This window comes from Eptatretus burgeri, chromosome 15 (genome assembly GCF_056783735.1).
Source record: "Eptatretus burgeri isolate ZD-2024b chromosome 15, Ebu_testis_v1, whole genome shotgun sequence".
NCBI classification, from domain to species: domain Eukaryota; kingdom Metazoa; phylum Chordata; class Myxini; order Myxiniformes; family Myxinidae; genus Eptatretus; species Eptatretus burgeri.
Genome location: NC_140975.1, coordinates 38844222 through 38868147, shown reverse-complemented (window position 1 = coordinate 38868147; position 23926 = coordinate 38844222). Strand labels below are relative to the sequence as shown.

Sequence of the window (23926 nt, the reverse complement as noted above, 5' to 3'; positions counted from 1 at the left end):
CTCTACTGTGCACTCCTTCCCCCACAGCACCCTAAATCGCACATTCCACCTGCTCTTTCGTCTCTTCCTCCTCCTTCCCTCACAGTGTGGTCCAACAATATTTGAGGTATCCATTCTAATCGTTCTGATCTCTACATTCAGGTTTACAACAACATGTTTAACATGTTGTTGTATGTTTAACTGCTGCAACATGTTTAACAGAAACGTTTCTCACAATAAGTTTCCCATTCCTCTGGGTATCTCCTTGGCTATCTGAAACTACCTAGCTGAACCCCGCTTCAGAACCGCTACCCACCTGGCAGGGTTATTACCATCTTCATCTGTTTGGGATGCTCTGGTCATCAATCAGCAGCGCTATCCAGGCTGACCTGCTGGACCCACCACCCTAGCCTGTTATCATAATCTTGTGTATGCCGCCAATCACATCTGATGTCAGAATCACAAAACTTCACACTCAGGGGCGGAAAGAACTAATGTGCAGACCGTGCTTTGTTTCATTCGAATACCTTTACCCATTTTGGAGAAAAATAATAGGAGGCATTATTTTTCAACATGCCCTCATAATAATGTAAAGTTTTGTGGTCACTCCACCACCACGTTCATTCAGATTGTGTCAGGTCAAGCCTAATTAGGGGCACTTTCAAAATCTCAAGCTAGCTCGTTTGGTGGGCTCTCATATCTTCCTTTTGATGAAACACAAAATGCACAACTGCCACCTTTTTCAGTTGGAAATCTGAAAAAGCTTCTCCTTAACCCTTCGTCATTTCTTCAGCCGAGTGCACAACAAAAGTATCCAATCAACAACAATGGAAAGATACTTGTGGGAGATTTCTCACTATCCTGGGGAACGTTTCATTAACATGAAGTCACGATGCAATCACAAATCAGAGATTGACAAGCAGGAAGTCATACAGCTTCAGGCCAATCGAAAAGGGTAAGATAATCAATTTTTAATTTTTTTAATATATATATATATTATATATATTTTAACTTCAGAAGAGTCTGCAACCTGTGGCTGCTGGTTGCATTATTTTCTGGGAGCCAGCTGTGCCAGTGATGCAGTGCCCTCCATTACCCATACACTGGTACTCATTTCACTGATCACAGAAGCATGAACTCAGGATCCTAGGATCAGAAGCCCACCACCCTAACCATTAAGCCAACACCAGGCTTACATAAGATGTGGTGATCAGGAGTTGTATGTTCAGTGTTTAAAAAAATGGCAGACACAACAGGATGAATAGCATGTTCATCACAATGTCATGCACAGGTGAATCATCCCCACGCATCTAACACCTAACGAAGGAAGAATACCTGCCCTTTTCAACACACCTCCACATCATGTTTGGTGAAACAGCTGATGTAGGCTGCAGTGGTACCATGAGCACTGGCTCTGAAGGTTCTTGTTGAGATTTAGTGATCTCATATTGCCATCAATAAACCCCCTTAATGGAAGTGTTATATGCGATCGTGCTTGTAACATTTTCTTCCCTGCCATTCCTCGTCCATCTCCTTCCTTCCCAGTTTCACTGCCCCCTCTTGCCTGCTCTTTGTCCCTGAGTACAAGCGCCTGGGTATATGTGATTAGGATGAGAGAGGCTCTCAATCCTTTGCTATATTTAACCTCGCTCCTTTCTGGGCTCGCTATTGCTGCACCAACCCCAACCCCCTCTCCCAACCCTTCCCCCCCCCCCTTGCACACCCCACTCTCTTGCCTGGCTTTGTTTCCTTTCCTTGATAATGAGACTGATTTAATTCAATTTAATTAAGACTGCTGCAACTGCCCCGAACCATACACCGAAAAAACATTCCTTGTGGTACTGCCACCAATGTTACCATGGTAACGAGTTAAAAACGTCATTTCAATAATGACTTCATTTAGCAACTACAACAAATCAAATAAACCAACCTCTCATCTGAAGCGTGCGTGCCATGGGCAGCTAATGTCACTCCTGGGACTTGTAGTTATTCCTGTTTGCGGCTGTGCACGTCTGAAATACATCAATGGTTTATATTGTTTTTCTATCTATATATTACGTACGTTCGAGGGGGGGGGACTCAGAGAGGGTAATGACAATCTTTACGCAGGAATTACACATTTTTTCAAACCTTTTGGCAGAAACGACTTCATCACGTGGTGAAAATCAGCCATTATTACTATTACGACGTGTATCAGTTGAACGTGACGCGTGGCGGTAAATGACGTCATATTAAGCTCGTACATGTAGTCTGAGGTCGAGTTTGACGAATGTCGGATTATACTTCTGAAGTTGTGACGTCGGCAGGTTCAAGTGTCTCATCGTTTGTTGATTTGTCGTCGTCTCCTGAATTTATAATGTCCATGTTGTTATGAAGAGTGAGACCTCATAGTTCTTGTCTTGGGGACTGAACTACGTGATGTTGACCACGTGACGTGGGCTGCGTTGCTTGCTGGAGACACCAGGCACGAACTGCATCTACATCTCACAAATATCGCCAAACAGGGGGCACGGTGCGTGCAGTGAAGATATCGATATCAGGGTGGGATTTCGATCGTCACATCATCATCATCATCATCATCATCATCATCGACTTCATGGCGACGTTTCAGGTCCTGAGAATGATGGCGATCGTCGCGTTTTACACCCCTCGTCGCTGCGTATGTTGGACGAATGTAAAGATGTACACTCGACTCGGATGGGGATCGAGAAACTCAAGGCAACCTTGAGCTCAGTTACGAAAGGGCGCTGATAGAAATGGGGTTTTAAAGGCGACGTTTTTCGAGTGACGGGGGAGCGAAAAATCCCGCGATGTTCGTTCCCGCCAGACGCGCGTGCTGATGTCAGCTCTTTGCGAAGCCCCGAGCGCGTGCCCTGGGGGCGTACAAAATGGGAGGGGGAAAGGACGATTGGAACCAAGAGGAGGGGGGAGAGAGGTGGGGTTGGGGAGGGGGATACAAAATGGGAGGGAAAGGACGATTGGAACCAAGAGGAGGGGGAGAGAGGTGGGGTTGGGGAGGGGGATACAAAATGGGAGGGGGAAAGGACGATTGGAACCAAGAGGAGGGGGAGAGAGGTGGGGTTGGGGAGGGGGGTACAAAATGGGAGGGGGAAAGGACGATTGGAACCAAGAGGAGGGGGGAGAGAGGTGGGGTTGGGGGCGGATGGGAGGGAGGGAGCTCTCTCGGGGTAAGGGTAGGTCGGGAAAGGGGAGGAGAAGAGAAATGCGAGCGAGCTTTGCCGCAGTTCTTCAGTTCGGGGGTTTGACCATCTGGATCTCGCTCGGTATCCATTGGTGTCTCTCGTTCGTGTTTCTCCCAGACAGGCGCAGCTCGGTTCACATATTCTTATCGAGCGGATCCCGGTTCGGCTTTGACAAAGAGCAATGGAGGAGCTGAAACTGAACCGAGTGTTTCAAACGGTAGACACGTGTCCGGAGTAATATAGCGAGAATGTGGACGAGCTGTGGGATCGATTAAACAATCCGCCCGAGCACGGGGAGGGTGCACAGGCTCGTTGAGGCACGACGGCAAGCTGGTCGAGGACAGGTGAACACTCGGGGTAAAGTTAGCTTACGTGAGACCGGCAATCCGGAGCGTTGCGCACGCAGAGAGTGCGATCGCGCTCGGTGAGCACGTGGCGCGCGGTGAGCACGTGGCGCGCGGTGCTCGTGAGGTGAGCACGTGGCGCGCGGTGCTCGTGAGGTGAGGCGCGCGGTGCTCGTGAGGTGAGCACGTGGCGCGCGGTGCTCGTGAGGTGAGCACGTGGCGCGCGGTGCTCGTGAGGTGAGCACGTGGTGCGCGAGCCGCTGTGCCATGCGGACTCTTCGCGGCGCGTTCGGCTCGAGGCGCGCGAGCTGATGCGCCCCCCGCGCTGCCCGCGAGCGCACGAAGATGGGTGAATGGACCATCCTCGAGCGACTTCTAGAGGCTGCCGTGCAACAACACTCCACGATGATCGGCAGGTAAGACCCGCTGACCCGTGCGGTAAGACCGCGCTCGAACCGTCACCGGACCCCAAACCCGGCGATCGGAAGCATTTTCCCCCCTTCACAGTTTTTCCGAGTTTATAATTGGCCAAACGGGCACGTTCGATGCGACCGAAAGGCCACGATCGTCGCTTAAACAGCGATCCGTGCGTCGCTTGTCCAGCCTGGAGACGCCGGCATCAATGGAACATCAGCCTCGTGCCTCGTTCGCACGTGCGTCCAACACGTTTACCTTCTTCGAGGAATAAGACGACGAGCGAGTCACCCGAGATGTCACGGACGTGCTCGAGCAACGTTCGTCGCGACATTTACAAATCAACTCACAATTAACACAAAAACTTTCACCCCATTCCGACGGGTCTCGCGGTGTTCTTCCTTCCAGGTCCCGATTGTCGAATCGCGGGCACGAAATGCCACCCGCCCCGCACGTCGCTCTCACGTCCTTTTTAAAAACCCAGGCACGGAAAACGAGTGATTGCTGTGAAGGATGAAACGATCATCTCGCGGGGTTTCCACGTGCGCCGTTTCGTGGAGGCCGCACACCATCATGTACCACGTGCTTTCTCACTTCTCACCTTTCACTCTTTGCTCACCTTGAACTAAAAATCGCATCGTGATCGTTTATGAAGCGAAATTGGAAAGGAAGGAAAGAAGGAGCAGGATGGGGCATGAATATTATTGCAGGTACACCGTGGACATCCGCTGAATGATGGTGTGCGTGGGGATTAAGGGATATAAACCCGATCAATGATGGTGTGTGTGGGATTGAAGGTACACCCTGTATAGTGATGGTGTGCGTGGGATTGAAGGTACACCCTGTATAGTGATGGTGTGTGTGGGATTGAAGGTACACCCTGTATAGTGATGGTGTGCGTGGGATTGAAGGTACACCCTGTATAGTGATGGTGTGCGTGGGATTGAAGGTACACCCTGTATAGTGATGGTGTGCGTGGGATTGAAGGTACACCCTGTATAGTGATGGTGTGTGTGGGATTGAAAGTACACCCTGTATAGTGATGGTGTGTGTGGGATTGAAAGTACACCCTGTATAGTGATGGTGTGTGTGGGATTGAAGGTACACCCTGTATAGTGATGGTGTGCGTGGGATTGAAGGTACACCCTGTATAGTGATGGTGTGTGTGGGATTGAAGGTACACCCTGTATAGTGATGGTGTGCGTGGGATTGAAGGTACACCCTGTATAGTGATGGTGTGCGTGGGATTGAAGGTACACCCTGTATAGTGATGGTGTGTGTGGGATTGAAAGTACACCCTGTATAGTGATGGTGTGTGTGGGATTGAAGGTACACCCTGTATAGTGATGGTGTGTGTGGGATTGAAGGTACACCCTGTATAGTGATGGTGTGCGTGGGATTGAAGGTACACCCTGTATAGTGATGGTGTGTGTGGGATTGAAAGTACACCCTGTATAGTGATGGTGTGTGTGGGATTGAAGGTACACCCTGTATAGTGATGGTGTGTGTGGGATTGAAGGTACACCCTGTATAGTGATGGTGTGTGTGGGATTGAAGGTACACCCTGTATAGTGATGGTGTGCGTGGGATTGAAGGTACACCCTGTATAGTGATGGTGTGTGTGGGATTGAAGGTACACCCTGTATAGTGATGGTGTGTGTGGGATTGAAGGTACACCCTGTATAGTGATGGTGTGTGTGGGATTGAAGGTACACCGTGTATAGTGATGGTGTGTGTGGGATTGAAGGTACACCGTGTATAGTGATGGTGTGTGTGGGATTGAAGGTACACCCTGTATAGTGATGGTGTGTGTGGGATTGAAGGTACACCCTGTATAGTGATGGTGTGCGTGGGATTGAAGGTACACCCTGTATAGTGATGGTGTGTGTGGGATTGAAAGTACACCCTGTATAGTGATTGTGTGTGTGGGATTGAAAGTACACCCTGTATAGTGATGGTGTGTGTGGGATTGAAAGTACACCCTGTATAGAGATGGTGTGTGTGGGATTGAAGGTACACCCTGTATAGTGATGGTGTGTGTGGGATTGAAAGTACACCCTATATAGTGATGGTGTGTGTGGGATTGAAGGTACACCCTGTATAGTGATGGTGTGTGTGGGATTGAAAGTACACCCTGTATAGTGATGGTGTGTGTGGAATTGAAGGTACACCCTGTATAGTGATGGTGTGTGTGGGATTGAAGGTACACCCTGTATAGTGATGGTGTGTGTGGGATTGAAGGTACACCCTGTATAGTGATGGTGTGTGTGGGATTGAAGGTACACCCTATATAGTGATGGTGTGTGTGGGATTGAAGGTACACCCTGTATCGTGATGGTGCATCGTGTGTTGGAATCAGGGTAAACCACAGTCTGCATGATTGTGCAGCATGAGGATATCAGAGCATTATTGGAATGGTGTGTGTGTGTGTGTGTGTGTGTGTGTGTGTGTGTGTGTGTGTGTGTGTGTGTGTGTGTGTGTGTGTGTGTGTGTGTGTGTGTGTGTGTGTGTGTGTGTGTGTGTGTGTGTGTGTGTACCGTGGAAATGCTGCTGTACACTGGAAATGGTGTTTTGTCATGCGAATGATGGTGCATTGCTGGAACGACCGCACACCACAACAATCACTGTTGGAAGGTGACCTACGTCATAATAATAATAATAATAATAATAATAATAATAATAATAATAATAATAAGAGTACACCGTTACAATGAGGTTTGACCTTGAAACTGGAATGACACCTGAGGGATGATCATAGTATACCATGGAATTAATTAATGTTGGACCGCATGACAACGATAGCACCCCATAGGATGATGGTTTATAGTTTGGAGAGCATATTGTGTGATGAAGCAGGTGTGCTCCAAAGTGCAGTGTGCAATAATCGCACGGTCTGCCCAAGAGTGAGATGCAATCAGGCAGTCTGTCATAGTAAGGGGTGTGATGATCATGCGGTGCGCCATAGTAAGGGGTGTGATGATCATGCGGTGCGTCATAGTGAGGGGTGTGATGATCGTGCGGTGCGCCATAGTAAGGGGTGTGACGATCGTGAGGTGCGCCATAGTAAGGGGTGTGATGATCGTGCGGTGCGCCATAGTTAGGGTTGTGATGATCGTGCGGTGCGCCATAGTGAGGGGTGTGATGATCGTGCGGTGCGCCATAGTAAAGGGGTGTGATGATCGTGCGGTGCGCCATAGTAAGGGGTGTGATGATCGTGTAGTGCGCCATAGTAAAGGGGTGTGATGATCGTGCGGTGCGCCTGAGTAAGGGGTGTGATGATCGTGCGGTGTGCCATAGTAATGGGTGTGATGATCGTGCGGTGTGCCATAGTAAGGGGTGTGATGATTGTGCAGTGCGCCATAGTTAGGGGTGTGATGATCGTGCGGTGTGCCATAGTAATGGGTGTGATGATCGTGCGGTGCGCCATAGTGAGGGGTGTGATGATCGTGCGGTGCGCCATAGTAAGGGGTGTGATGATCGTGTGGTGCGCCTGAGTAAGGGGTGTGATGATCGTGCGGTGCGCCATAGTAAGGGGTGTGATGATCGTGCGGTGTGCCATAGTAATGGGTGTGATGATCGTGCGGTGCGCCATAGTAAGGGGTGTGATGATCGTGCGGTGCGCCTGAGTAAGGGGTGTGATGATCGTGCGGTGTGCCATAGTAAGGGGTGTGACAATCGTGCGGTGTGCCATAGTGAGGGGTGTGATCGTGCGGTGCGCCATAGTAAGGGGTGTGACGATCGTGCGGTGTGCCATAGTAAGGGGTGTGATGATCATGCAGTGTGCCATAGTAAGGGGTGTGATCGTGCGGTGCGCCATAGTAAGGGGTGTGACGATCGTGCGGTGTGCCATAGTAAGGGGTGTGATGATCATGCAGTGTGCCATAGTAAGGGGTGTGATGATCGTGCGGTGCGCCTGAGTAAGGGGTGTGATGATCGTGCGGTGTGCCATAGTAATGGGTGTGATGATCATGCAGTGTGCCATAGTAAGGGGTGTGATGATCGTGCGGTGTGCCATAGTAATGGGTGTGATGATCGTGCGGTGTGCCATAGTAAGGGGTGTGATGATTGTGCAGTGCGCCATAGTTAGGGGTGTGATGATCGTGCGGTGTGCCATAGTAATGGGTGTGATGATCGTGCGGTGCGCCATAGTGAGGGGTGTGATGATCGTGCGGTGCGCCATAGTAAGGGGTGTGATGATCGTGTGGTGCGCCTGAGTAAGGGGTGTGATGATCGTGCGGTGCGCCATAGTAAGGGGTGTGATGATCGTGCGGTGTGCCATAGTAATGGGTGTGATGATCGTGCGGTGCGCCATAGTAAGGGGTGTGATGATCGTGCGGTGCGCCTGAGTAAGGGGTGTGATGATCGTGCGGTGTGCCATAGTAATGGGTGTGATGATCATGCAGTGTGCCATAGTAAGGGGTGTGATGATCATGCAGTGTGCCATAGTAAGGGGTGTGATGATTGGATAATACTCAGTATTAAGGTGTGCAATGATCGTGTGGGGCTCTGTAGTGAATGGTGCGATGATCTGGAGATGCTCCTTTGTGCGAGGTGTGATGATCATGTGAAATGCCAGAGTGCAGTATGCGATGATCGTTTGATTCACATCGTGATCCCGAACACAGCATACGACGATAGTGAGCTGTGCGGCAGTGCGGTGTGTGATGATCACTTGATGTACTGTAGTGTGGCATGCAAAGCAGTGCTTTATGGTGTGGGGTGAAATGATCCCATGGTGTATCGTAGTGAGTCATACATAAGGGGTGTGATGATCAAGCAGGGTTTCCGTAATATGGGGCATGCTGACCGCGCGATGCATCATAGAGTGCTGTGCGATCATTGCGTGGTGTGTCTTAGTGAACCGCAGTGCGACGTGTGATGATCGCGTAGTGCTCTGTGGTATGGAGTGTGATCGCGTGATGTGCTGGAGTGAACCGCAGTGCAGCGTGTGATCTGGTGCTAAATAGTGCAGCATGCGACGATCGTGCGGTGTGCCGTAGTGTGGCGTGTGATGACCACGCGATGCTCCACAGTGCGAGGAGCGATGATCGGTGATGTGCCGTAGTGCAGCGTGCGATGATCAGGTGGTGTGCTTGATGCACGCTTATTACACAGTGCACGTGGCACTGCTGCTGGAATGCGGATCCATTGTGGGAAGGGTTAATGCACTGCGAGCGACGGATAGCCCTGCGCAATCTTAGTCGCCGCACCCGCTGCATGCCGGTTTTTTCTTTTTTCATTATGTCACTTGCAATCATGCATTTCTTTAGGATCCTTTAATTAAAACCCCTCCCACTGCATTTGTGGCAGCAAAATGGCTGAATGTGAAGGACGAGCCACACATTGATGGAAAATTCTACCTTCACACCCAAACTCTAACTCAAGACCTGCCTTTGGTGTATAATATATATATATATATATATATATATATATATATATATATATATATATATACATATATACATATATAATACCATTCCTTTCACACCATAAAAGGTACATAAGGCTGCCGAGGCAGTTTCGTTTGCAAGAAGTACAGTCCTGGATGGGTCGCCACTGCAGCACAGGTTACCCTGAACAGTGATTACCCCAATACACTGGTACTCATTTTGCCGACCTCAGAAGGATAACAAGCTGAGTCAACCCCACCTCATGTTAATTCAGCAGTCGACAAGGGCTCAAACTCAGGACTCTAAGGTCCCAAGCCAGCCACCTAAACCGCTAAGCCAACACCAAGCTGCCTTGAGTGTAGTTTCAAAATATGTTGGCATGACAAAGATGCATTGGTCCCTATCATTGTGAATAATATTTGCATGACAGTGCAGTGGCTCGATGATTCTGCACTCAGAGGTATCAATTTTGATCCGAGTCATTTATACGTGTGATGATCGGGTAGTGCTTGTGATCGGGTAGTGCTCGGGTAGTATGGAGTGTGATGATCGTGATCCCGAACACAGCATACGATGATAGTGCGTCATCATTGAATTACTCATGTTAAAAGACACCAAAACTTTTGGGTCCAATTGGATTAATGGGGTCCAACGACCCCATTAACTTTTGGGTCCAATTGGATCAAAGGTCAAGGTCAAGGTCACGAAAAGATCAAAATCGTCTTTCGCTCATAATTTCGTCAAAAATGATCTGATTTACTTCAAACTAAGCTTGGTCATCACACGCCACACGACGGCACACCACACGATCGTCGCATGCTGCACTATTTAGCACCAGGTCACACGCTGCACTGCGGCTCACTCCAGCACATCACGCGATCATCACACTCCATACCACAGAGCACAACCCGATCATCACACGAACAGCACAAGCATGCATAAACCACCAATCAATTTGTCCTTTTCACACACCCAACCTATCCACAACGTTTCGTCCGAATCTGTCCACAACTTTTTCAGATATCATGCTATATATTGTGTTAAGCCCAAACTCAATGGTGAAGAATCACTTTCAAAAATTCTCGGATCCGAATCCGGATCCGGATCTTCACCAAAATCAAATAAATTCTTCCCTGTCATGCACCAAACCTTGTCCTCCAACTTTCATCCAAATCTGTGACAATGTTTTGAGATATCCTGCTCACTGACAAACCCACAGATGGGGTGAAAACAACCTTTGTTCACCTCTGGTGGCAGAGGTAAAAAGGCTCCACAGACCCAAAATCGACATGACCTTGAACAACACAAGCATGCATAAACCACTACTTCCCCTCCAATACCGGATGGCTTCTGTGGGGTTTCTCGGGTCTTTAAAGATAGAGATTTAAATGGTCACAAGTAAAGGAATATATATATATATATATATATATATATATATATATATATATATATATATATATATATATATATATATATATATATATATATATATATATATATATATATATACTCAACTGGTCAAAAGTTTTAGAACATCCCAATTTTTAAGTTTTTACTGAAATTTCAGCAGTTCAAGTCCAGTGAATAACCTGAAATGGTACAAAGGTAAGTGGGAAACTGCCTCAGATTTAAAAAAAAGCTGAGGTTACCAAAAGCTGAAAAATAATGTAAATTACAGAGTTGTTAAAAAAGGCCCTTTTCAGGGAACAAGTAATGGGTTAGAAACTGCAGCTGTTCTGCAGCAATGGAAATAAATTAAGCCTTGAAAGTTGATGCAAACAATTCCTACAGGTGCCCCAACTTTTGTTGATTAGTTACAAACCCTCTTCTTCTTCTTCTTCTTCTTCTTTCGGCTTTCTTCTTCTTCCAAAGCGGATCATCCGTTATGATCCGCATAATGATTTGGCACAGGTTTTACGCCGGATGCCCTTCCTGACGCAACCCTGGTCGCCTCTTACGACACAAGGATATGGTACACCTATTCTAACCGGGGCATACACCGGGCCCAGTACACTGGTACTCACTTCGCCGACCTCGGAAGGATGACAGGCTGAGTCAACCTCCTGGTGTGTATTAATTCAAGCGGCCATTGGGGCTTGAACCCAGGACCTTTTGGATCCCAAGCCGCTACCCTAACCACTATGCCAACACCAGGCTATTAGTTACAAACCCTCTATCTATAATTCCAGCAGTGTGTGTGTGTGTGTGTGTGTGTGTGTGTGTGTGTGTGTGTGTGTGTGTGTGTGTGTGTGTGTGTGTGTGTGTGTGTGTGTGTGTGTGTGACCGCTGTTTCTTGACAACCACTGGTCCGATCTAATTGAAACTTGCCAGGTATATTGCTGGGGCCCTGTGGATGTGCCTTTTCAAGGTTTGATATTAATCGGACAAGTGCTTCCCAAGTTATGGCCATTTATTTACCAACCAATGAAAGGACACGTTGCTGCGTAGGCGTGGCCTGCCTAGGCCGGTGCGTGGCCGGCCGACGTACCTTGGCGTAGGAGTGGCAATGGTCAATGGCAGCGAATATCATGGCAAGCAAAGACAGAGAGGTAAACTTGATTTTAATTAACTCTGTGTGTGTAAGTATCACAGCAGTTGTTACTTCAATGCAAGCGATAATTCGTGGAATGCATGTGAACATTCCGTACAGGAACACACCACTTCCGGATAGTGATGACTTACTGTATTCTAATAATTTCTCGATTTCTTCTGCGCATTTATAGACAAACACAATGCCCCAATCCAGTCATCGTTTACAAGAGAGAAGGAATGGCCTGTGTGATTGTTTGAAAGTTTTTTTTTGTTCGTCTTTTTTGGGGGGGGGGGGGTTGCACGTACGGGCACGTGAGAGCAAAGGAACGGCCTGTGTGGTTGTTTCTGGCTCGTGGTTTGTAAGTTTTTTTTTGTTTTTTTTTGGTTTGAACGTACGGCCACGCACGTATGGGCACGCGAGAGCGAAGGAACGACCTGTGGTTGTTGTTTCTGGCTCGCGGTTTGAAAGCTTTTTTTTTTGCACGTACGCCCACGCACGTACAGGCACGTACGCCCACGCACGTACGGGCATGTACTAGTCTGTATAAAAGCAATGTTGGAACAGACTGTGTTGCTGCACCCTCTGAAGCATTATTTTGACAATATTGCACTGCAGGAAGTAGTATATTGCTGTCATAATGGCGAGAAAAAGACAATTGACAAAGGAAGGCAGACAGACCATTATAAGTGTTGCCCGATTTGAACGAAACTTGATACTGCACACCACAATCGAATGGTGAGTAAGGTGGCCCTAAAATTTTTGCACTATCGTGTACCGTTTTGGCTGTATTTTGGGAACATACATACAAGATGAGAGTTTTAGGAATATACTAGACAACCCGTGAACCAGTTGGATTCCCGTTGTGGCAGCGGTTGATAAAAAAACATTTAAAAAAAAATGATAGCACCAGCAAACTATACCACTGAGGCAAGCATTGATCAAATTCTCCCGAAGAGTACTTGACTGAATTGGGAATTCATATTTATCCCGCCCCCTGGAGGGAGGGAGCGGGATATTGTAATCGTCCGGTTTGTTTGTGTTTGTCTGTCTGTTAGCAACTTTACGGCAAAACGGCTTTAGCAAACACTATCAAATTTAACCCACAGGTGGGCAATGAACCTTGGACGACCCTACTAACTTTTGGGTCCAATTGGATCAAAGGTCAAGGTCAAGAAAAGATCAAAATCGTTTTTCGCTCATAACTTTGTCAAAAATGATCCGATTTACTTCAAACTAAGCTTATAGTGAACCTTATTCTATTTGTGACTTAAAATCCCAATGATCCGAAAGTGGAAAATGCATATTTGTGAAGATCGGTAGGGTCCGAAGTTTTATGGTAATAACTTCGTCAAAAATGGTTTAATTGACTTCAAACTAAGACTAAAATATTCCTTATTTTATTCCTTATAATCAACATTCAGGTTAAGGATGTATCAAATTTAAATTTGATCCCCAAAATAGCTTTATGCCTTAAATGGGATTTGTTGTGCCTGGTTTAATAATTTTTTCGTTACCCAATTTGAATGAAACTTGATACTGCACACCGCAGGAGAACGATGAGTAAGATGGGCCGAAAATGTTTACGCTATCATGTACCGTTTTGGCTGTATTTCGGGAACATACATACATACATACTGTTACAAATTCTGGCCCGCCTGGCGTGCGATCAGCCCCGTAACTCTAATCGTGACCGCGTCGCCCACCGGTCGGACAATTCAGTCGTAACCCTCCTTGGAACTACCGCCAGGAGCCAGTCACGGGTGGGGGTTTAACCTCACCACAACCCAGTCCGTATTCTACCCGCGCGAAATAGGGTGAATCGCCGAATGTCGATATACCTAAATACCTGCGCGGGTAACCTACCGAGGGGTTGCACCACGCCGCAGGTCGGCTTAGGACACGAACCGCTTTAGCGGTTCGTTCCGTGCTACAGGGATAACCAAGCGGTGTTATCACTGACCTCGACGGTTCAGTGATTCTTCTTTACTCGGGTGTTCAAACCCCACTACCAATTATTCCACGAAGTAAGATGGCACTTTCAAACAGGGAAATAGGACACGATGAATGGGATACATTCAAACAAAGCACATTTATTGATACAGCACGTATGTACAGCCAAGGCAGTCATGCAATATACAGAAAAAGCATGGAAACAAAAGCAATACCACCGAATATGCTTATAGGTGTACAGTCACTTAAACAGGTTCTACTTATGGACACGGCACCACATCATTCACACAGAACAAAAGAAATGACCCCCTCATAGGCAAGGGGGTAGACGGGGTTCGTAAACCTTTATGGCCGTGGAAGACCGAATGGGCCCACGAGACCGACGCTGGTTACCTGCACCCTCGTGGTGTGACGGTCGGCGAGCTCTCTTCGGCACTCTCCTCTCGTGTGCGCAGGCTTGTGCGCCCGAGCTGGCAAAGCGGCGCCTCCCGTCCGTGTCCCAAGAAAAGAAGAAGCCCGAGCTCACGAACTAGCTGCTCGAAGGAGAAGAACCACCACAAACTGAACTGAACCGCACCCTGGCGACAAAAGGCACGAACTGAACTGAACACGAGCTGCGAGCTCGACGAGCAGCCACCACGAACTGAACTGAACACAAGCTGCCCGAACCGCCAAGAGAAGAGAACTCGACCCCGACCACCGAGAGGAGCACTTGACCCCGACCACCAAGAGAGAAGGGAGAGCCCGCGTGCGGTCCGCCTTATATAGCGTGGGGCTCCGCCCTTCGCTCTTCCCCGTTTTCGGCTCCGCCTCCCTTCGAGAAGCTTCTCGAAAAGGGGCGTGCCCTCACTCCGACCGCCTCACGCACCATGTCCACCAATCGCGAGCGAGCTCCTCGTCGCTTCTCGTGCCAGCCTTGGCGGCAAAAAACGGCGGGAAAACTTGCGCGTCATCCGAGTTCTTTTCACTGGGCCTTCGCTCGACGTTTTCGGACGGTTTTTGCGGTGGAAAGGGTCGTAGCGTGCTCTGTCGGGCCAAAATAACGATAGCGAAAGAAAAACGGCTATCTCAAAGGGTCGCAGCCCGGTGAACACGAAAAATTCCCTTTAAACAACGGTGGAGACCTATCTACACATAAACTTGGCGTCATAACTGAGCTGGGGGCCTTTATGGTGTATTGCGAATTTCCACAGCCGTAACACTACCCCCTCCCTTTTTACAGACTCGTCCCGAGTCGTCGAATTTTCGTGTGCCATCATGTGTAAGTTCTCCCCTAGTATGATTTACCTTCGGATCCCTGAGTGCGACATTCAGTGGATTCGTGTCCCCAAAATAAATAACCTACGGGCTGAGTAACTAACTAAACAAACCCACTCATACAGATGACTTAAATAGATTGCCGGCATTAAGACTCACATGCTGGGGGCGCACTCATGTACAATTACATCTTATCCTTACAAATTTTACACTAAATCATGGCGCAGGGTCTATGGACTCTGTGGAGAAAAGAGCAAAAGTTACAACCGGTGCACGGGCCGCCAGTGCAGTCCCGTGTTGCAGCTGCCTACAGGGCAGTCCTTGCGGCTTGCGTGATGATCCTGGCGCACATGGTAATGAACAGGGGGGGGGATGCAAAACAGAACGGGGGCTGGTGGGCATGGGCCAAGGCAAAGGCAGGCAGGCAAGGCATGGCATAACAAGGCCGTTGTAGCAAAAAGCCAGCAGATGAAGTGGCCGGCACAGGCCTTGAAGTAAAAACAGCCGGCAGACGAAGTGACCGGCACAGGCCTTGAAGCAAAAACAGCCGGCAGACGAAGTGACTGGCACAGGCCTTGAAATAGAGGTTGGTGGAGGGAGTGCGGTGGTGCTGGCCACTCGGAAGGCGGGCTCGGACCTACCCTACTGTCTCCTTCCCAACCTATCGCCTTTGCCTGTCTCGGTCCATACCCACTCCCTTAATTTGTCAAAAACCAATTTAGCCCCAACTTTTTTTTTTTGTTTTTATGTTTATTTTTACTTACCCCACTATAAATCGTCTCCTAACCCCCTTTACTGTCTCTGTCTGGCTAACCTATCCTGTCTCCTAGCCTACTCCCAACCACTACGTTCCCTTCCTGGAGGGGAATAAGGGAGAGGTCGAATTCAATAACATCCTGTGTCGAGGCCCAATTCAAGCCTCAGAATGGCCTCCTCAGATTTCAGCGATCTTTAACCCAAAGAGGGTCCAGCGGCCCACAACGAGAGCAAAGGGATGGATGGTGCGGAGGGGTACACTTCCTATCTACCCTAACCATTTATTCCTTAAACTACCCCGGGGCTTTCAACAAGCGCCTTTCACTTAAACTATCGGTTCTAACAACCAAGATTCCCGTCGCCTGTGTTGGTGTCCTCTCAAATTTCGGGCCATGCCCCCCAGTTTTCCTTCCGTGCCCTCACACGGTCTCATGGCTGGGACGCGTGGCTCCCCTTGGCAGGCATGACCCTCTGCCGATTCCCCTACGATGGCACCCCCGGGCACTACACTGCCTCCGAGCCTACCAGCTCCCTAAAAACGGGGAGTGCCCTCCCTGGCGACTCCCCCTCGATGCCCACGTGGCGTGTTGGCACCCCGGGTCCCTTTCCAAGGGTCGCCCGTGCCCAGTACACTTCCCCCGTGGCATATGGCGCCCCAGGCCCCCCGCATCATGCGGGCGCACCTGTGCCCACTACACTATCCCGGCCCCCCATGGGCCCTTGGCCTACCGCGGCCGACTAGCCCGGTGCCCGGGGTACCCACTCAGCGATACTCACCATTCGTAGCCACGCTCCCAGCCCGTCAACAGGGCTCCTGCACCCCTCCAAATGGGTATCGAGCCTACATTCCCACCAACAGCAAAACGACCTCCATTTTTCAATTTCGCTAACCCACTAACTCACATTACTCTGACCCCGGAGTCCCTTGGGCGGGAGTCACTCCTCCCCCCAATCACTCATCGCACCATGCATTCCACAATCACTCCATACACTCAGACCCGCTGGCCTCACTCACTCAACTTGTCTCCACCTCACAACTCTTCAACAGACACCGCTGAATTCTGCCATTCTGCTCACTAATCCCCTAACTAACTCGTGCTCCCTCATCGTCCCTTACACTATAGCACGTTCCTTTTAATACTACGTAGCTAAGCTACGTCCCCTCTACACACTCAAAGTCGGTCACTGTCCTCAAAATAATTCCAGCTCCTAAATCTAAACTGAATCCCTCTAACTAATCCATTCCACGGACTCCATGAGGACTTATCCCTGCCCCATGGAGCCGGTTTAGCTAAGCTAACCCTTCCCACTAGCTAGTGTATCCTGTGCCCAGGCAGGGGGGTCTTCCACCCCTTGCCCGGGAATCCTGTTCACTCGAAGGGAGGCTTGCTTTTTTTTTTATGCGCGCGCACCAGCGCGGCAACTCGCAACCTGCGCTCTTCCCCCGTGACGTCATGGCAGCTGTTCTCGTACCTCGTCCCTTCTCGGACGGCAACATCCGCAGGGATTTCCCCTCTGCCGGATTCCAACCATGCAGCCATGATATCACCCTGCGCATCAAAAAACACGAATTGAACTGAACACGAGCTGCGAGCTCGACGAGCAGCCACCACGAACTGAACACGAGCTGCGAGCTCGACGAGCAGCCACCGCGAACTGAACTGAACACGAGCTGCCCGAACCGCCAAGAGAAGAGACCTCGACCCCGACCATCAAGAGAGGAGCACTCGACCCCGACCACCAAGAGAGAAGAGAGAGCCCGCGTGCGGTCCGCCTTATATAGCACGGGGCTCCGCCCTTCGCTCCTCCGTTTTCGGCTCCACCTCCCTTCGAGAAGCTTCTGGAAAAGGGACGTGCCCTCACTCCGACCGCCTCACGCCCCGTGTCCACCAATCGCGAGCGAGCTCCTTGCCGCTTCTCGTGCCAGACTTGGCGGCTCAAAAACGGCGGGAAAATTCGCGCGTCATCCCAGTTCTTTTCACTGGGCCTTCGCTCGACATTTTCAGACAGTTTTTGCGGTGGAAAGGGTCGTAGCGTGCTCTGTCGGGCCAAAATAACGATAGCGAAAGAAAAACAGCTATCTCAAAGGGTCGCAGCCCGGTGAACACGAAAAATTCCCTTTAAACAACGGTGGGGACCTATCTGCACATAAACTTAGCGTCATAACTGAGCTGGGGACCTTTATGTTGTATTGCGAATTTCCACAGCCGTAACAATACATACATACAAGATGAGAGTTTTAGTAATATATAGATAGATAGATAGATAATGGGATGTGGAGTCAGGCAGTGCTGCTGCTGGCCCACAGGCAAAGGTAACCACCATGAGTCCAATAACTCAATGGCTTTTCAATGTCCAATACATCCCGAAACCACTGCTGCGAAAAGCTCACCAGCCAACTAGGGCTGGGTGTCACCCCCCCTCATCCCCCCCCCCCACAGGAAGTTAATTGTGGAATTTTGGACACCCTTTCCTCCCTGACTTCCTAATACACAACCCTATCTTTTCTCTGCCGCATTCCCCACATCCTCCATATTCTTAAAAACCTCAATCAATTTAACCTCCACCCTTCTTTGTGTACAAAGCATGTGGTTGACTTCCTTTCAATATGCCCTCCCTTTTTAGCCTCCACCATGGCAATGGACATCACCTTTTACCAACACAAAGCATTAACAGCTCATTTCTGGTTTGCTTTGGTACCTTTGAGTTCTCTTACCTGGGTTTGACTCCTCAGGGAGTAGACAGTAACGATAAACTGAAATGTTGTTACTTCATTTACAGAGTTTTGAATTATAGAGTGTGTTATCTTAGAGACATTTAAGCCGGCTGTCTCATCTATTTGCACTGGTGATGGTCGTCATGATTCTTTTGGTGTCTTTTAGCATGAGTAATCATTTGAGTCAGTAATAAGTTTGGATTCGAAATTTTACCTTCTCAGTTTGCAACATTCCTCATCATTAGCCATTTAGAAGTACATAGACTGCAGATGGAAGTATTCACTGCATTTTAAACTTTGGCTCCCTGCATCATGAGGTAGGGATTCAGAAGGAAACACAAAATGCCAAATAGGACAGGAAACACAAAATGCCAAATAGCTCTGGAGATAGGACAGTGCTCAGCTGACAATCCAGCTACTGCATGAGTCTGTGCACATGTGATTGTGTGTACATCCATGAAGGCTTACAACAGGTAAATAATAGCAGCACTGCCAGCCGTATGCTGCAGAGTGGTGTCTTGTGAGGGCATGGACGAAATAAATCATAGCAGGAGGGCTGCTGCATCCTTCTCATTTGATGTGGCACTGACAGTAATATTAATAAACGATTACTGTCCTCTTGGACACTGTTGTTCCCTTATTCTACAGCTTATGTTCCCTTACTTCGAGCATTTCTGTCCTACTCTTTGTTTATGTATACAAAGCTATACTCCTGGAAGAGCAAGGTGACAGAGTATAGAAGGCAATCAACTGATTATGAAGTAGTAGGCCAACATGCAGCCATGGCAATGGGGTGAACAAACAAAAGGGGGAGAGATTGAGAGTGAAGAGGGCATGAAGCATGGAAACCTGCACGATAGATGTGGAAAGGTAGGGGTTGTATAGCTGGGATCATTCCAATTGCACGGGGCCATTGACTAACACCCAGGTCGAAGGCCTGAGGCCTGCCAATCTGTGCTGCTTCATGTAATTGGTGGCACATGATTTCATTGCGGTGGAGTCAGGCCAGCTGTCCAGCCAATGGGTGTAAAGCAGTGGGGTTGAGTCAGGGCAGCTGAAAACTGACCATGGTGGACCAAATGCGATGTTTTCTAAATCTAAAAAGGGCATAACTCTGAAAAATTGACAAAACGCCCTGAAACTCGAACTTGTTTTGTAATTTATCATAATAAAGCCACTTACCAAGTTTCAGTTGCATATGTTAAAGGGCATGGGGAAAAAAGTTAGAAAAACAACAGGTGTGACATGCAGACAGAGCAAACCTGTAGTCCCCTCCGGTGAAACTGGTAGGGGACTAATAACAACACTAATACTTATAATAGCATAATATTAATGTTATTACAAAACAATATTAATACTGATAATATTAATACCCCCCTCCCCAAGGGGTTTTTCCTCCTTGGACAAATGCCATGTTAACGTGGATACATAGCTTATTGTGGCATTTCATGGGGAAACCATACCAGAAGTAAAAAATATATATAAACCACAAACACGTATGATTACCTTTCAAAACAATCACAACTGCTGTTTAACAATGAACTGAAAGGGAGGAAAACCAACGTAATTGAGGCATTGTATGCTTATCTCTTACCCCACAGATGAACAGACCCAAGCCTAGATCTGCAATAATCTATGTACCCCAGACAGGAAAATAACGACTCTTCCTGCCGCTTCCATAAGGAGTTGGTGTTCTCGTATATTTAAATGTATGGTCAATAATAGTGCTTTCAATGGGATTATTGTTGGAATTTTTGATGATTAAAGCCTTTCCTGATACTGCTTGCTTATTATCTAAATACCATTCACATGAATACCGATTTATTGTTGCACTCTCTCATGGCAGAATTTTGCTGACAGTTGTGGTCATCTTCCGCATCCTTATCGTGGCCATCGTTGGAGAGACTGTGTATGAGGATGAACAATCTATGTTTATTTGTAATACGTTGCAACCTGGATGCAACCAGGCCTGCTATGACAAGGCATTTCCTATATCACATATCCGTTACTGGGTCTTTCAGATCATCATGGTCTGCACACCCAGCCTTTGCTTCATTACCTACTCAGTGCATCAGTCAACCAAGCAAAGGGAGAGAAAGCCAGAGGCTTTGGATGCCCTCATAATGCAGGACAACGAGCCTGAATCTCCGCAAAAGCGGCCTGAACCCAAAAAATCCAAGTCAACCATGCTCAATGGAATCCTGCTGCAGAATACGGAGAACTCATCGCGTGAACCGGGTACGCTTGAGAGCAAAAGCATCTCTGCAACGGTGCAGAATCGTTTGAAGGAGAAAAAGGTCCGTCAACAAGAGGGAATTTCACGCTTCTATATCATCCAAGTGGTCTTCCGGAACATTCTGGAGATATTGTTTCTCGCAGGCCAATATTTCCTTTACGGTTTCAACGTGCCACCAATCCTGGGATGTGACCGCTATCCTTGCATCAATGAGGTCGAGTGCTACGTATCACGGCCAACTGAGAAGACGGTCTTCCTCGTTTTCATGTTTGCTGTCAGCACGCTTTGCGTACTGCTCAACCTGGCTGAGCTGAACCATTTGGGCTGGCGCAAGATCAGGATGGCAATCCGCGGAGTACGTGCACGTCGCAAGTCACTGAGCGAGGTGCGCCTGCATCCACTCAGTTTGACACCCAACTTCGCCCGCACACACTCTAGTGAATCAGCGTACGTGTGAACCTTCTTCCTGCCACTGTTATTTTGCCTGCAATTGAGTACCCATCAAAACCTCGAAAGACAACAGTGGCCTTCCTCACTCAGGTTACGTGGATGCAGAGAAAGTCAGCGTGGAAACGGACAAGCATCCCATTCAACGGATAAGCATTTGTGGTGATGTCAGGATGAGTTGCATTTAGATCGACCACAGTTCATTGTGCCAAAATTCCTGGTGCCTGACCCAAGCACACTGCTCTTTCTTTCATCGCAGTCCATTGTCGCTTGTACATCAGCTGTTCCATGACATCGGGTGCACTGTGTATTCCCTGATATTTCCCCCTTCTACCCGGATTTCATTGCTGGCTTCACATTCCGCCAGTCCTCAAACCACATTAATGGCCAAAATAACTGCAAGTGTTCAGATGCCAATTCAAGCAACTTGCACTGACATGTTGCGTGAAATCAAACCAGCATCTACTCTCTGGGCCTCTCGACTCCACCGGCGAAAAGGGCTTACATCATACATTGCCATCATGAAATAAAATATATCCAGAATCCGATGCAAATCCGCATTTTATTGCCATAAATAAGACCTTTTATTGAAAAGCATTCTAGCATTATGGGAAATGCAATGCATGTCTGCATATTGAGATGGAGGAAAAACAAGTGAACTTTGAAAGGTTTGTTGTTGTTTTTTCATTGCCCACGGCTTTATCAACAGAAAAAGATAGAAAAATCTGTCGATCAGCAAAGGACGTTTTGCAAACAGTTCAACAAAAATTGGGGAATTCCCAATAACCTGTAAAAAAAATTCTTGAATGTCTAGTGCCAATTAGTTATTGAGATGATAAGCACTGTGTATTATTCCACTTGATTTCATCATTGCGTGGACGCATTTGGCTTGGAGCAGTGACAATGAGATGGTGAGTTGGAGTTGAAAGGTTCTGCTGGGTTAATAACTAATGACAAGTAGATGAATATTTATGGATATTGCTTCAGTTGTGCTATATTGATTTAAAATTACGATTGACCTTCCTTTCATATAAAACACCTATTTTTAGGGAAACTTGCATGCTATTTCAATCATTAGAATAGCAATTAATAGTATTAACGGTGATATGGCTGCCAGGATCGCTTTCGGGGTATGCACACTCACCTGTGAGATTTTTAACATAGATTCGAATCTCAACCCAACTATTGACCGTCACCCTGGTGTTTCACATGCGGGGCAATACATCAATGTGTGTGCCTCCATCAGACAGACGTTACGCTGGAGAGGGATCGTCTGCCAGCACCGATTGGTCCCATGGTGTATTTAGCGAAGAGTAGATGAGTTATCACCGACACCCTCAATAATTTACAAATACCTTCCACCTTTCAATTGAATGTCAAGCTTTGCCATCCAATTCCTGAAAGACGTGTTGAAACCTTCCTCCAGGCCGGCCATACAAGGTGGGAATAATTGAGGCCATAAATGATGAAGTAGTACTAGTGATTTAATTAATCACATATTTCACTTTTAATGAAAAACAAATCATCACAAAAAGGCTATTTGTGGAGCAGGGTTACCCGAGATGAACCTCCAGTATGTGCGATGATTAGACAGATGGATGTGGATAATTATTTTTTTTCTTTTAAGTAAAACAAACTGCAGTAGGAAAATAACCATGAGCTTGCCTCTCGCTAGGCCGTGGGCATCGTCACAAAACCAGCACAATTGCTATGGAATAAGAGCCACAGATGAGCAACTCTCCAAATGCACGTTGTTGCCAGGTGCACACACATGTGATGGGCAACCCGACCTTCAGCAATGCAGCGTGCCATCACGTTCCAACGCCATGCGATCACCGTCTAGTAATGGAGACAATCACAGCATTTAGAAGCCCAACAAATGCATGTCATCCTCTGAAACTTGATGGCCATGGCCATCGCGCTGCAGGCCCCTATAGGATACCCAAGTGCGAATCCATGGAATTTACACTAAAGCAGCCATTTGTAACTAACTGGACATTAACTGCCATGCCTATAATGCTTACGTTTATATAGACTAAAATGCAGATACATCAAATACCGTAACTGCTCTTATTGTTGTATTTTACAAGATAATTATTTATCATAATGCTGTGCAATAAAATGATGAATTGTTTATGAAAACAGGATTTGAGTACACTATTGGTCGAGATATTTTAAGATAGTACACCATTGGTCAAGATAGTGCTATACATTAGAATATCATTCAATATATTTGCCCAGTATGTGTAAGTACTTTGATTAGATGTGGATATGTATAAGTATATATATATATATATATATATATATATATATATATATATATATATATATATATATATATATATATATATATACACACATATAAATAAATTGTACAGTGTGTACAAGACCCAATCACATCTCTCAGCTGTAATTGGAGGGAATAACCAATCTGCTCTCACCTAATCAATTACACCAGGTAGCTCGGATTATATAAATTAACTCCCATACTCTTGTATCCAAAGAAAGCTGCATAAACCAACTAAGAAAAGCTATACAAGGTAAGTTATTTGTGTTGAAACTGTTGCTGTCCCTGATGATTCGCCAACAAGTCATGAAACCAGTCAGGTGGCTGAGGGGGCGTGTAGCATTCGGAGTATGTATGTACTACTTGTGAATGTCTGTAGCTGCAGAGGAACCCAGCCAAGGATTGAAACAGCAG

The 23926-nt window shown here is 47.5% G+C and overlaps 1 protein-coding gene across 3 annotated transcripts; it reads left to right on the top strand.

Moving 5' to 3' along the window:
• The first annotated feature begins 3168 nt into the window (after positions 1-3168).
• On the top strand, positions 3169-23595 carry LOC147011965 (gap junction delta-2 protein-like). Of its 3 annotated transcripts, none has more exons than XM_085857838.1 (3): positions 3169-3606; positions 3654-3942; positions 20389-23595. In XM_085857838.1, exons 2-3 carry the CDS (start codon positions 3872-3874, stop codon positions 21233-21235), a joined length of 918 nt encoding a protein of 305 aa, XP_085713964.1. In that variant the 5' UTR covers positions 3169-3606; positions 3654-3871; the 3' UTR covers positions 21236-23595. The 3 variants fall into 3 exon arrangements, with proteins under 3 accessions (XP_085713964.1, XP_085713965.1, XP_085713966.1); XM_085857839.1 differs by having other exon boundaries at positions 3169-3682; positions 3735-3942; XM_085857840.1 differs by lacking the exons at positions 3169-3606; positions 3654-3942 and adding an exon at positions 4013-4650.
• The last annotated feature ends 331 nt before the right edge of the window (positions 23596-23926 follow it).

Coding starts and splice junctions, on each gene's coding strand:
- LOC147011965 (XM_085857838.1), top strand. CDS start 3,872: ATGGGTGAATGGACCATCCTCGAGCGACTTCTAGAGGCTGCCGTGCAA. Junction 3,943..20,388: donor CACTCCACGATGATCGGCAG/GTAAGACCCGCT, acceptor CTCTCATGGCAG/AATTTTGCTGACAGTTGTGG.